The following is a 14,614-nucleotide window of genomic DNA, read 5'->3' as shown; positions in this document are numbered from 1 at the left end:
ATAGTTTGTTATGCTGGACGATCTTAAAAATAGTCTTCCTTCGCTTATAGATAAAAATGAATAATTTTTACAGGGAAATATTTCTCTGTAAAAATTATTTTTTATCTATAAGAAAGACTATTTTTAAGATTGGATTTTTTCGATACTTATGATAAGAATTTCTGTACAAAACATGTCTAAGAACACTGCCAGACATATAAATTACCTTTGTGCAAAATTTTCAAAAGATAGGCTCAGCTGTTTCGGAACTTATGAGAAAGGAACTCACACACACACACAAAGTGACTTTTATATAATATATATATATATATATATATATAGATATAGTTTCTAAAGTAATTAAATATATCTTGTGTAACTGAAGTAAAATAATCTATATAATAATACGCTAAGGAATTTTCATGTTCACACGTATATTATCACCTTTTATGCACATTTTTATAAAATGAATGATCAGCGAAGCAAGTGATTGGTGATTAATCTGATGCTATTAAGGTAAAAATAAAATTGACTTCACCTATTTTGAAATTAATTATTCTAAAATCAATAAGTCAGAAAAAGTAGCACCTTTGGTTGAAGTAAGTGTCCCTAATGATGGAACAGAGCTGAAAGAGAGAAACAGACCAAATATCAAGGTCTCATGTATATGAAAAGAAACTGTAATGTTAGGGAGATATCAATCATACCAGTTATTATAGGTGCTCCGAGACTTATGAAGAAGAACTTGAAGTCCTACCTAACTAATATACCTGGTGAGCCAAGTGCAAGAGAAATCCAGACAATTGCACTTAAGAGAACAATGAGGATACTAAAAAGAGCTCTCGGTTGGTTTCAATAAAACGCAAGGGAATGTTGACAGCTGGTTTGGCTGCTTTATACTCAGCATTAACATCTTCAAAGAAAGAAAATGAAAAAGTCAAATTATACTGCCCTCATATAATTTTAAATAAGTACATTTAAAAAAAAAAAAAAATTTTGAAGAATATTTAACTGGCAATTATGTTAATAAAAAAATATTTGTTTTAAAAAGAATGACATCGCTAAAATTTGGAATAAATATATAAATATAGAATAAGCATATTCGTTTTATTTATTTTTATAATATTAAGCTGATAATGAAAATTTTATGAAAAAAAAAGTGTCGACTCTGACAGACACTTATGATATAAAAACAAATATTATTAACACTAATTTATATCAATTGAATATCTACGGTCCGATTAGTTTTATATTATTTTTTTCTATTATATGTTGTTTACAGATTTCTCTATATTAGCTTTCGTAGAATTTAATAATCGACAAATAATAATGTTATGAAATTATCTTTGTGATCTTTAAAAGTAATAAAATGTCATATCTGGGTTATAAATTTTATTGTTGTTTTATCTGAACTTAGTTGACATCATTTTTGTTTCATTACTTAGAATTGATTTTAACTTTTGTATCTTAGATTCATTTCTTATAGATTTAATTATCAATTTTACAAATTTTTCAAATTTTATTTGTTTATATAAATACTTTGTTAGATGTAAGCCTAACTTAATCATAACTAGGCTTAGCAGTAAAAAAAAAAAAAAATTTAATTGCCCTGAAACACTAGAATAGATCGGAAACGAGGATTCATTTTATGTTAAATTTATATATGAGGCTGATCTACCACCTAAAATATTAAATAAAGTAATTACCTAAAATAGAATATTATTTAGTGGGAGGGTTAAGCAATTTGGTATTAATCTACAAATGTACAAAACAAAAATCTGGTCAGACTTTTTAAGAAAAAAAAAAAAAAAAAAAAAAAACATGTAACATTGTAGTATAATAGGTTATACAAAAATCCAAATTAACCAAAATTTCAAGAAATTTCAAAAAAGACGTTAGCTTTTGTAGAGTTTATTAATTGATAAACAGTTTTGTTTATCAAATCATCTTTTTAATCTTTTAAAAGATATGAAAAGTTATATCTTGGTTATAAATTACATCATAATTTTAACTTAGTTGACATAATTTTTGGATTCATTACTTGCTTTTTTTGTAAAATTGTGTAATTTCATTGTGACACCATTTTTTGTTTTACAATTTTCAGACACATAAAGAAAAATACAGATGATGCCTCTGTGCTTATATCTTATAGTCAACAGAGTTCCCCATAGTTTATCGTAATTCTGGAAAATCTGATAAGTTTCTGAATTTTTGAGATGAGAATTGGTTATTCGTATTATTTGGATTCTTCGGACTATTGTTTTCATCTTGAGTGTTATTTTCAGTGTTTTGGGTCAATGTAATCTCCGACCTTCTTCAGGTACATCTTGCCGAATACAAGGTCCCGTGGTGCAGTGGTTAGAGTACTTGGAAAACATTTCAGTTGTAAAAGTAATATTCTCCTGAAGGTTGAAGGTTCAATCCTCAGTGCAGGTGACCGAAAACATGATTGCAAATGACTTAGGACCTCTATGCAGTCACGACTGATGGAACGAGAATATGCTACCCTCATAAAGTAAATGAAGGGTTCCGTTCGAAATTCAGTGCAGATTCTGAGTTCAGCAGAAAGATTCCCAAGTTTGACAAGATTCACCTGTAAAAGGTCAAAGGTTACATTGACCGCAACATTATGAAAATGACATGAGAACAGTAGTCCAAAGAATCCAAATATGAACTAGCGGGACCTATGGAAATTCCACAGGGGACTCATTCATATGTAATATATTGATGTTGGCATTCTGTAGATGTTCAGTGTAATGGAGACACTCTGATACTATTGTAGCTCTTTTGTTAAAACTACAAAAGTATTTATCTAAGTTAGCACGAATGCCCGGCAAAGCCTAGTCATAAAGTATGCTTAAATATATTTTAATTCTTGCAGATTTCGTATATATTATTATAAAGTTAATGTTTTATTGATTTTTATACATTATAAAGTTGCAATTTCAAAAATAAAAAAATATGTCCATATGACTTGGGTGCATTAGCTTAAATCGAAACTGAAATAACTTATGAAAAAATTAAATATATATATAACTGAATTCCTTCAGCCATAATCGAAACCAAAACCAAAACTTGTGAAGAATTCTTGATAAAATTATTAAAAAAAAAAAATATATATATATATATATATATATATATATATATATATATATATATATATATATATATAGATAGATAGATAGATGACTTTAGTGCCATCAGCTATAATCGAAACTGAAACCAAAACTTATGAAGAATTCTTAGTAGTTTGACAAGAAATGGAAGTACATAACAAATAAACGACCCGGATGTAAGCGTGACAGAAAATAACACATGCGCTATCATATTCATATATAGATAAGTCTAATTGTTATATATTGGGGCCCTAGGCCAGTAATTAGAGATTATGTCAGCTAGTATGAATTTTGAAAATGTTTCATTAATGACACATGTCAGGAAAACTTTGTAGCGGCAGAAACAGACCTAGTGCACCTAGCAAGTGAGAGGATAGGGTTAGTCTCTCAACAAAATATGCTAGAAAGCAGATTTTGGTTTGTTAGAGTGAAATTGCGTCACATGTTGGCACAGTTTGAGCAGTTTTGCTTCAGGGAACCTAAGAGACAACACATGTCAACAATGTAGAAACCAAATAAAAATTTATTCAAGACTTATCCATTCGTCAATCAATTATAAGTTAATTAAGGAAAATAAGTAGAAAGAAATGAAGGCGCTTGTTAAGATAGGATCAACATCGATTTTTTTTTTTTTTTTTTTTTTTTTTTTTTTTTTAAATATGTGGATTTAATAAACAAAAACAGTACTTAACTGTCATGTCAAAAATAGTAATATAGCCAAACATTACAAAAATTCATTGAGTAGAAAATTATTTATTTATAGTTAAAAGTATTATTTATGGAAAATTGGAAGAAATGGCATTTTTGTTATATGTGAACACCTTGTAGATTGTGAATAAAGGGGACATACTTATGTTCCTTTTCACAACTTTAATGGCCGACATTTTGTTTTAGCGATAGACTTTTTCTTTCTTTTTTTTTTTTTACTAAAAAAAAAACAATAGCAGTTGTTCTACTCAATGAATTTTCATAATTTTTGGATATATTACTATTTTCAACATGATAATTAAATAAGTACTGTTGTTTTTACATAAAACCACATATCAAAAAAAAGAAAAAATCGATCTGTCACTTAACAAGCACTAAAATTAATTTTAGACTATCTTTTATAAATGATTAATTTTTGGTCTCTCCTCATAAACAAATCTTTTCTCCCTAATAAACCTTTTAAAATCGCCAACAAATTTCATTGTGTTTCCGTGCATGAATTTTAATTTTTTTTGAGTTAACAAAAAAAAAAACAAACAAACTCAAAGCTACTGGATGATCCAAACAAATAGCCACACACAAAACGATGATAGAAAGAACAAAGACTATACCACACGTATATACTGAAGACTTTTATTTAATTGAATTGCTGCTTGATCGCTCACCAGCAATAATGCACAAACACATGTGTTTGTGAAAAGACTGTTCCCATATGCTCCTATTGTTTAACATTCGTTTAACGATTGTTTAGTGAAATGTTACATAATTATTAGGTCTATTTGGCCATTGGTCATATACTGAATTCAACGTAAACTTACAAAAAGTGACTTTCAAAGGGTACTTTTTGATTTTCGTAACAAAAGGAAGGAACAAGTAACACTTTTTTTAGCAAAGGATACATAGATTTATATAGAGTAACATTATAAAAAAAACAAAAAAAACTTAATTGCCGATCTCAATATGAGACATTAAGTATTTGGTTCTTTTCGTAAAAAATGCAACCAACTGCAACACACTGTACAACAGTAGTGAACAGTACAACAGAAAACAAATATATGGTCCAGTAATAATTAATATAAAAGGTGAAAATTCAAGCATTATACCAGATTATTATTAGCATCATGCCAAATTATTTGGTACTTATACAGATAGACAGATGGAAATCGCATTCCAAATAAAAACTTTTTGATATACTAACGTATGAGGAAAAAAAGTAAGTAACCTCTCCACAAATTACGAGAAACTATTATGTAGGCATTGCCAGATACGTAAGTATATGAGAATTTTTATTTGGAATGCGATTTTCGTCTGCATCTGTATCTGTATAAGCACCAATTATTCTTTAGAAGAGTGGTATAACCGCTTATGTCTATGAAAAAGAAAATATTACACTAAACAACTGTTTATAATATAAAATAGCCCTTTTTACTTAAGGGTGGCAAAGTAAGGGAGATAACTTATCTCAATTTATTTTTCAGCAATTAATTTTGATAGATTTTGTTTTAAAAAATAATTTTAAGCAAAGAATTTGCACTAAAAAAATTTATTGAATGAAAACCTTTTCAGTTTTACATAAAGGTTTGTTGGGATACAGAAAAAAAGATATAGAAATTCTTAGAGACCCAACTTATTTTGATTACATTTGACTGAATTTATGTGGCGCTGGCAAGAAAAGGAAGAAGAGTTTCTGCAAATATTCTTTTGTTGTTTCCAGATTTCATAAATTTTATTTCAGTGTCTTAACACTGAAATAAAATTTTTTTAATCAATTGTTATAAAAAATATAAAAACAGGTTGAGATAATTATCTCCCTTACTTTGACAAAAAATAAAAAAGTAAAAAAGAGTTTATAAAATTTTGTGCAATATTTTTTTTTTTAGGTGTTAGCAAATTAATGCTTAAAAAGAAGGACAATTTAATGTTTATAATTTCATCTGAACATTAACAATTTTCTAAAATGTTTTCTTTATTATCATCTTCGCCATTTTAGCAGTGTGAATAAAAATAAATAATAGTCCTTTATTGAATTTATAATATTTATATAATTAAATTAGGACTGATAATTCAATTCTTAATCCTATCAAGATCACAGAACTATTCATAAGAATTAGAGTATCAATTTTAAAGTAAACCACTCCATTTTCTTAAATTATAGGAGCTTAAATATTTATTTATATTGTTTTAAAAATTCATTTGCAGCACAAAAATTTGCAGAATATTAAATAAGTTTAATTTTCAAGATTTACACGCGTTTCTGGCTTACAGATTCAAGATTAATAATAATAAAAAAAACAATGAAACGTCATTTTTAAAAGTCTATGGATTTGAAATGGATAAAATGCTTTCTAAGAGGATTTCTGCATCTCCTCTTTCCTAGAAACCTATGAACTTTCAGCTATTATCCAGAATTCTCTCTATATACAAAAAAAGAAAAATCAGTATGACGTACATACCTGTGACAAAACAAAAACATTTTATTAAAAAAAAAAAAAAAAAAAACATTATATTAAAAAAAAAAATCATGATTCATCAAGTCATTTTTATATAAAAAACAAATAATTTTTAAGTGATAAATAAAAATTCGTATGAATTATAACAAAACAATTTTGGGAATCTTAATTATTGTTGAGTTATCTCCCCTTTTTTGAGATTGCTTTCTAAATAGTCACTCCTCGTTTACTCATAAAAATTTGATTTTCTTATTTAAAAGATAAAACTCAATCAATTTACGTGATTTTTAGAATATATTTTGTTTCATCACAGATTTTTACATATATTCGGTTTTTTTTTGTGTTTTTTTTTTCAATATAGAGGGAATTCTGAACAAGAACAAAACTTTCAAATGATATACTTCACACGACTGATTGATGAATGAAAGATGGCAAACCTCTTACTTTCACCTGAATCAGATGATGAGACTCGCTTTGGTCTGAAAAATATGAGAAAAATTAGATTGTGACATTGCATTGCATTTTTTTTTTTTATATAGTTAGTTCAATAGTAACTGAACCGTTTTCTGAATTTTTGAAATGCAGATTAATAATTTGTATTTCTTTGACTACTGCTCTCATCTTGAGTGCTATTTTCACAACATTTTCATCAATGCAACCTCCAACCTTCTTCAGGTTTATCTAGTTGAACTCCGGGATCTTTCTGTTGAGCAGAAGAATGTGCGCGGAACAAGAGCATGCTACCCCCATAGATTAAACAATTGATTCCATTCGAAATAGCAGATTCCAGAATTCCACAAGATGCACCTAAAGATGGTTGGTGGTTACATCAGCTGAAACATTGTGAAAATAATAGTCAAGAAGATGGAAACAGTAGTCCAAATAATCCAAATATGAAGAACTAATCTGTACTCTCAAAAACGCGTGCAATTCTTGAAGATTAAAAAGAGTCGATACTCTGGAATTTTTTAAACAATACAAATAGATATATTTATTTATTTATATCTGGGGTTATTGTCAAGATGAGCTATTGCCAGATATTGAATAATACAGGATAAAGTTCTAAAATAAAAGAAATATCGTTTATTTAAATAATTTGGAATCGATTCATAACAGTATTATTGGTTGGCCGACAACCTTGTTCACAGGAGGGGAGAGGCAATTATTTGGTAAAGCCGAGGCGTTGATTCATTGGATTTTCAGAAGACTTCATCCATTCCTTCTTCAACATGTGTTTGATCTGCGACAGGCGCATGTTGGGATTTTCTTGTTTCAGTTGTGGCAGGCGTTCTCCTTCATATTTATTGTAAGCGGCTTTTATCCTCTTCTCGGGATGTTTATCAACCTCAGGTTCTTTGACACTAGAATAGAAAAATAAAATGTATTAACAAAATGATTAAAAATTAAATAAAACGTAAGTATAAACAGTTTAACATCTCTATTATTTCGATTACTATGCTCATTTTTAATAACTGTATTACAAGGTGGAACAATAAATTTGTCACCCTAAAGTAAAATAACACTACAGCTTTATTTTAAACTTTTATTGAAAAAATCAATTCAGGTAACTTGATTATGTAGTAGAGCTGACATCTATTCAATGTAGCCGCCTTCAGCCTCAATCACCGCTTTGATACAGGTTCAGAACTGGGAGCATGCCTTTTCCACAAGCACCGGTGAGAGCTCATTGAATACTCGGCAGATGGCAGCGATCACGCTGGATTTAGTGTTGTAGGAGATCACGTTGGTGTTGCTCTTGATGTATGACTAACCAAAGTAGTTCAGCAGGTTCAGATCTCCAGTGAGAGAAGGATACAAAGTCGTAGCACTCCTGAAGCAAAGCCTGAGTCTCTTTGGACTTGTGGTCGGCGCCAGGTTCGGCTGCCACACCTAGAATCTGCCAGCAGCCACCTGAGGGGATCAAAACACTCTTCAGCACATCCAGGTACACTTTGGTATTGACTTTCAAGCCAACTTATATGCCTTTTCGAGGTAAAAAAAAATTGAACCTTGATGGTTTTTTAATTAAATCATTACGGATGTATGTTTGGAGTCTTATGATTTGATCATTGGTACTTGGATTTTTTTTTGGAATCCACTTTGGTATCTAGATAAAATGTTATGTTTTTCCAAATGCCAGATCAATTGTGTGTTGACCATTCTTTTCATCATCTAACAGATGTAGCTTGTTGGGCAATGGGGTGGTAGTTTGTTGGGTTAGAATATCTTTTCCTTGTTTGAGGGATTGAGACAATAGCCTGAAGCCAGTGTTTAAGGAAACTGATCACCATATGTCATTGTAAATTTGAAAAAGGATCGTAATGTGTTTAAAATATTTTAAGCATTTTTTTTTTCCTAGTGTTTATTGCTTCTCGGCATTCTTCTGTGAACTAGAGATTTGCTTTTGTGTGAGGCTTGGTGGAGGATTTGGGGATGGTTTGTTTTGCTTTTTTGATTAGGTGAAGGTTAACATTGGGTTTGGTTTATTGAATATTTCTTCCATTAGAGTTGAACAGAGTTTGTTGAATTTGGTTCAATCTGCTTTGTTGGTTATCCATTTTGAGTTTGTTTTCCCTGATGAAGGGTTTTTTGATTTAAGGAATATTGGTGAGTGGTCACTGCTGCATGAATCATAGTGAAAATCCATAAAGATTAAAGTAAGGTCAATGGCTGATGTGGTTCCATTGCTTGGATGAAGGCAAGTGTGGGTTTTATCACTGAGAATACATAGTTCGGGTGATTCTTGCATGGATTCAAGAATTTTCCCAGTTGTTTTGAAGTCGTTTCATCCCCACATTTTGCTGTGACCGTTAAAGTCTCCCATTAGTATGATAAAGGTGAGGAGTTGATCCATCAGGTTTTCAATTTTGTTTTTATTTATTTTGTGTTTTGGAAGAATGTAAATTGAACAGATGTTTATTGTTCTGTGAAGTGAAGCTTGTATTGCTATTACCTGGAAGTTTGTTTGTAGTGGTAGTACAGTATGTAGTATTTGGGAGATTCTAACATGGATTGTGGTATTTGATTTTTGATTATTATGGAGTTGCTGTCAATAGGTTGGTTGTCTTTTGTTGATTTGTTTGTTTAGTTGTAACTGTTGCATCTTTTGAAAATAATGTTATGTTTCTTCGAGTAAAGTTTCTTGTAAGCATATTTTTAGGTTGCAGTTTGTCATTATGCATTTTATTTTTTTTTTGTGGATGGGTTTTATGCATCTGCAATTCCATTGTATTGTATTTTGTTTTTTGTTTCAATTTGACCCTTGAGTTAGTGCCAGATTTCAAATATTTGATCTCTGTTCTTCTGTGTTCATTTCCTCAAAACTGTTTTAAGGTTTGGTTCTTAGTCTAGAATTTGGTTGCATGTTTTGGTTGAATTTAGGTTTTTCTCTTCTACTTTTGGCTTGTCTTCTGTTTGATATTTTGTTTTAGTTTTGTTGTTTGAGATTTTGGTTCTGGAGTTAAATTGAGCTCGTTTATCTGTTTCGTTTTGGTTTGTTTTTTTCTTTTCTCTGGATGCATTTGTTTGTTGATTTAAATTTTGTCCGATTTCATTGGCTAATTCAATTTGATTATTACTGGGTATTCCCTATTTTTTTGTTTCAGTTTTTTTTTGGGGGGGGGGGGTGAAAATTTTACTAATTTGTTTGGTTTTGGAGGTGTAGTGTTTATAAATTATTTTTTTGAAGTTTGGCCATTCGTTTGATTCAGATATAAGTTTTTCTATAAGTTCATTATATTTATCTATCTGGTGGTGGTGGGTTTTTACTATTTTTGCATAGGTACTATTTTTCATGTATCCTTCGACTATTGCTTTGGTCTCTGGTTAGGGTATATTTCTTTTGAACTTTGCTCCTAAGATGTTTTTTTTTTTTTCAGCATTTACATATTTTAGAGTAGGCAGGGTGATCCCCTTGCAATTTATGCGTTTGATCTCATTGCATTCTTTTCCATTGTGATTTGATTTTTTTTTTTATTCATATTTGGCGCATGTGAAGTGACCTTTGCATATGTCTCTGTGATGGCCAAATTTTTAACATTTAAAACATCTCAGGCGATCTGAGATGTATATTTCTACAGGTTCTATATTATATCCAATTTTGAATATTTGTGGGATTTGCGGTGTGTTGAATGTGAGTACGTATGTGTTTGTGGGTATCTTTTCATTTTTTCTATAAAATTTCTTTCATGATAGAGAACTCCTTGATCATTTAATTCATTCTGAATTTCTTCAAGAGTAGCAAGTGCTAATTCTCTACTTCTGATGACTCCTATTGATTTAGTTTCTTATGCGGACTAGTTTTGATATTGAGATGGTGGAAAAAAAATTTTTTTTTTTCTATTCTCTCACTTTGAATCTTTGTTTCAATTTCTAGTAATAAATTTCCATTTTTAGTTTTTTAATGGATAGCATTTGTTTGATAATGAAAGGGGGATTGTTTCGACGTATGGGTTTCCTTCAGTGATTCTATTATGCTGAATCTGGGAAATTCTAGGTTTTCCTCATTTTCCAAATTGATAAGGGTTTGTTCAGGATTTTTTATTTTGTTTTATCATAGAGTTTATTTTGCTTTTTCACTGTTTGTACTCTCCACCCATTTCGGAGCCTGATATTGGAACCTATCAAGGGGTAAACCCAATCGCCTCGACAAGTCAGTGCTACACAAGCAATATACTCGATCCAATAGGAAACCCTGAGCATCTGTCATTAGTTTTGTTCCCTACCAAAAGTTTAAGTGAATCAATTAGTTTGCAACCATGTCTGGGTTTTGAATTCTACATTTCATTTGATGATTTACCCTTAGCCAGCACCTTCTATTTTCTAAGTAGGAATTTTGGGAACCATACATCTCTTTTTGTTTTTCAGATGTACAATCTTATTCTTTATAACTATTAATCATTACTATATATATATATTAGTAATTATTAGGGCTATGACAACAGCATATTCTTTTCATTGTTTTGACTCTCGAGTATATATCCAACACAGACAATCAACCGAGAAGCACATCACTCTACATAAAAACATAAGATATCAATGAATATATACCTGAGAATCAAAACAAGGAAAAGAATATGCTGTTGTCATAGCCCAAGTAATTATATTCTATATCGCAGCATATGATTTTATATATATATATATATATATATATATATATATATATATATGTGTGTGTGTGTGTGTGTGTGTGTCTGTGTGTGTACATTTCCCTACGCAATAACTCTCAATTTTAAGTTTACAGACTAAAAATTTGATATACAGGATACTGAGATTTGGGAAAATCTTTGTGATCGGTTTTCAACCAGAAATTTGGTTGTTAAGTTCAACGATTTGACCTTTGAAAACTCTACCAAACTCCTCCGCCAATTTTGGGTCTAAACACTTGAAATTTTAGATATAGGTTCCTTGGGCATGGATCTAACTTAATAACTTGATTTGAGCCCAAACAGTAAATGTTAAGGGGTCATAATAGGGGTCAAAGTTAAAAAAAATTTGACCTCTGCGGTCTCTACCAAATTACTTAGACAATATCTGGTTTAAACATTTGAAATTTTACATAAAGAGTATTAAGAGATAGGGCAAGCTTTTTAATCGGTTTGGGTCGAAAATTTTGAGTTACCAATATATAAATGTATGTATGTATGTTTGCATGTATGCCTAAAACTTTCAATAGAGGCGACGGATTTTACCAAGTTCAGTATTGTTTTGAAGTTCAACCTTTCAGACGACAAATATCGAAAAATTGGCTAAAACATTAATATCTTCACCTTCAACTGGGCACTTTTCAACAGGGGGGTGGGTCGCTTTTTTCGTCGATATTTTTGAAAGTCATCCTCTCCTTTCGATTGTCTACCCTTAATTTAAACCTACATCACTTCCGGTTTGGCGGTGGTCCTAACAGCAAAGACGTTAGGTTTTTTTCCCGTTCTTTTCCTCCTTCCTGGTACGGGTTCGAGCCTGTTTTCCTATTACTACTTTTTTTTTTTTGCTCAATATACACATACAAACACCCGGGCAATGCCGGGCTGAAATGCTAGTATATATATATATATATATATATATATATATATAAAATCATACACTGCAATATAGAATATAATTACTAATTACTTAAAACTTCTATCCAGTCATAACTGACAGAATGAGAGCATGCTACTCTATGGATTAAATAAAAGGCTGTTTGAAATCCTGTGCAGGTTCCAGAATTTGATAGAAAGATTCCCCCCGAATTCAACAAGGTACACCTTAAAAAGATCAGAGGTAACATCAGCTGAAACATTGTGTGAATAACACTCAACATGAAAACAGTAGTCTGAATAATCCAAATTATCAATCCATATCTCAAAAATTCAGAAACATAATAAAATAAATTTGAATTTAATAAAATCTTATTTTATACATCAATCAAAACTTATTTAAGCAGTTTTGCTCTACCAATAGAGTTAAACAAGTTGGCCAATAAACAAGAAGTTCAAAATTATCACTACAATCCAAATTTATTTGTCACAATTAGTTTGAATTTTTTTTTTTTTAATCCAAGTGTCACCAATTTCAATAATTAGCTAAAGTTTCAATTCGAAGGATGTTATCAAAGCTTAGAAAATAAAAGGTGTACCCATTCCTCCCCCCCCCCCTCCCCACAATAAAAAGTTAATTTTCTGAATTGACTATATTATATTTTATTTCAAAATTAAAAAACATCCCAAACTGACTTTTAATTTATTTGGAAATATTATTTAATAAAAATCAAGTGTCCATTTTATATATATTAACATTAAAAAAAAAAAAAAAAAAAAAAAAACGTGTACAAGTGCGCAAATCTTTACTGTTTTCCACTGTTTATTTAAATTATTAAAAATCTATGTGTGTTTTGAATTTCAATAACTAGTAAAAGATTCAATTCAATGGATACTAGCAAAGCACAGAAAATAAAAAGTCTACCTGAGCAGAGAGAGCGCTTCATCAACAGTTCTAGCTTCCAGGCCATCTGGAATAAGTCTATTCATATTCTCCTCCAAAGGAATCACGTCAGGTGGCACCTCTTTCTTTTTGGGCACTGGAAAAGAAAATTTTGTTTTCAAGATAACAAAGCAACAAAATATTTTGATAGAATCAAAAGTAAAAAAGAAAATTTGATAAAACTTTGTGAAAAAGGAAAAATGTTGGTCAATTAAAAACTCAGTAACAAGTACAAAAAATTCAAAGACGGGATTGGTTTCTGTGTATCTTTGTGTGTGCGTAATATGATGATGTATGGAAGCGAAACCTAACCAGTAAGGACGGAGGACAGATGTTGCATGAAGGGAAATGATATGAGAATAATATAAATCTTTTTTAAAATAATTACAATAATTTAAAAATTAACAGTTGAAAAGATCAGATAAGTGCAAAATCGATTTTAATAAACATATCTATACATTAAGATTAAATTGAAATTATGTTTTTTTTTCAAATGTTCAAAATAGTAAAATTTTTTCAGGAAATAGTTTTTTTTTTTGTTTCTTCTTTCGTGCCATTGTGCTTTTCAAAAAGTGGATTTCCTATTATTATTTGATCCATGTGTACGACCAATGTTCACACTGTTAGGAGACATTTAAACTTCATTCAGCCTCAATTTTCAACCTCCGAGGACGTGCTAGGAGTTATCTCCTCCACAATGACACAAAAGAAGAAAAAAAAAACAAACTATTTCCTGAAGAAGAATATTCGGTACTTGTACATAATTTGAACCAGACGTAACTCAACATCCAATCGGCTTTGCTCGGAACATGTCATGTGCTCGGGGGTGATCGTAATCTGACGTAAGACAGAAAAATTGTTGATGACGCCAAAACAGGTCGTAACCTAATGTCAAGAGAAGAATTGCTGCAACAAAAAAATGCGATTCCTGTGGCTAAAAGTGCATCATCACCAAAAGAAGATCGGTCAAGTATGGATGTGGGTGGAAATGCACACGCACATAATGTCGGCAGTGGACCTCATAAGGGCAGACATGTTTTTCAGCAAGCAAAGCTTCAAATTGCCACCGTAATAAGGTTCATTTACCTGTAGGCCTACAATATGACACCTCAAAAAAATCCTATGCGAGAATGTGGGGTAGGCTCTGCGCATACCATAGCAGACTGGGAGAATTTTATATGCAACATATGCCAGAATTATTTCTTCAGACATCCTCAGCAGACTGGTGGCCTGGGGCATACCATAGAAATAGACAAGTCCGTACCGTATTTAACCCTCGGAAACAATATCAGCCGTCTACTCAAGCCATTTTGAGTGTTTGGTGGTTATGACCCCGTGGTGAAGGGGAGTTTCCTTGTCGTGGTCCCAAATAAGAATGCTGAAACCCTCTTTCCTAATCTA

General features: G+C 30.8%; 2 protein-coding genes across 3 annotated transcripts in view; one reads left to right on the top strand and one right to left on the bottom strand.

The window, feature by feature from the left end:
- Positions 1-14,614, top strand: part of LOC145268274 (uncharacterized) — a 62,625-nt gene that overhangs the window by 42,144 nt on the left and 5,867 nt on the right. The window lies entirely within an intron of this gene.
- The window catches only part of LOC145268277 (coiled-coil domain-containing protein 124-like), a 46,603-nt gene continuing 36,405 nt past the window's right edge, over positions 4,417-14,614 (bottom strand). For both annotated transcript variants that reach the window (XM_080123665.1, XM_080123675.1), the window contains exons 4-5: positions 13,196-13,310; positions 4,417-7,614 (exon numbers count right to left, since the gene is read on the bottom strand). In XM_080123665.1, the coding sequence (XP_079979791.1) occupies positions 7,416-7,614; positions 13,196-13,310 (314 nt within the window). In that variant the 3' untranslated portion in view covers positions 4,417-7,415. The remainder of the gene's footprint in view (positions 7,615-13,195; positions 13,311-14,614) is intronic.

This window comes from Euprymna scolopes, chromosome 4, assembly GCF_053919585.1.
Source record: "Euprymna scolopes isolate OS-2025 chromosome 4, ASM5391958v1, whole genome shotgun sequence".
NCBI classification, from domain to species: Eukaryota; Metazoa; Mollusca; class Cephalopoda; order Sepiida; family Sepiolidae; genus Euprymna; species Euprymna scolopes.
This window is presented reverse-complemented; position numbering and strand designations above follow the sequence as displayed.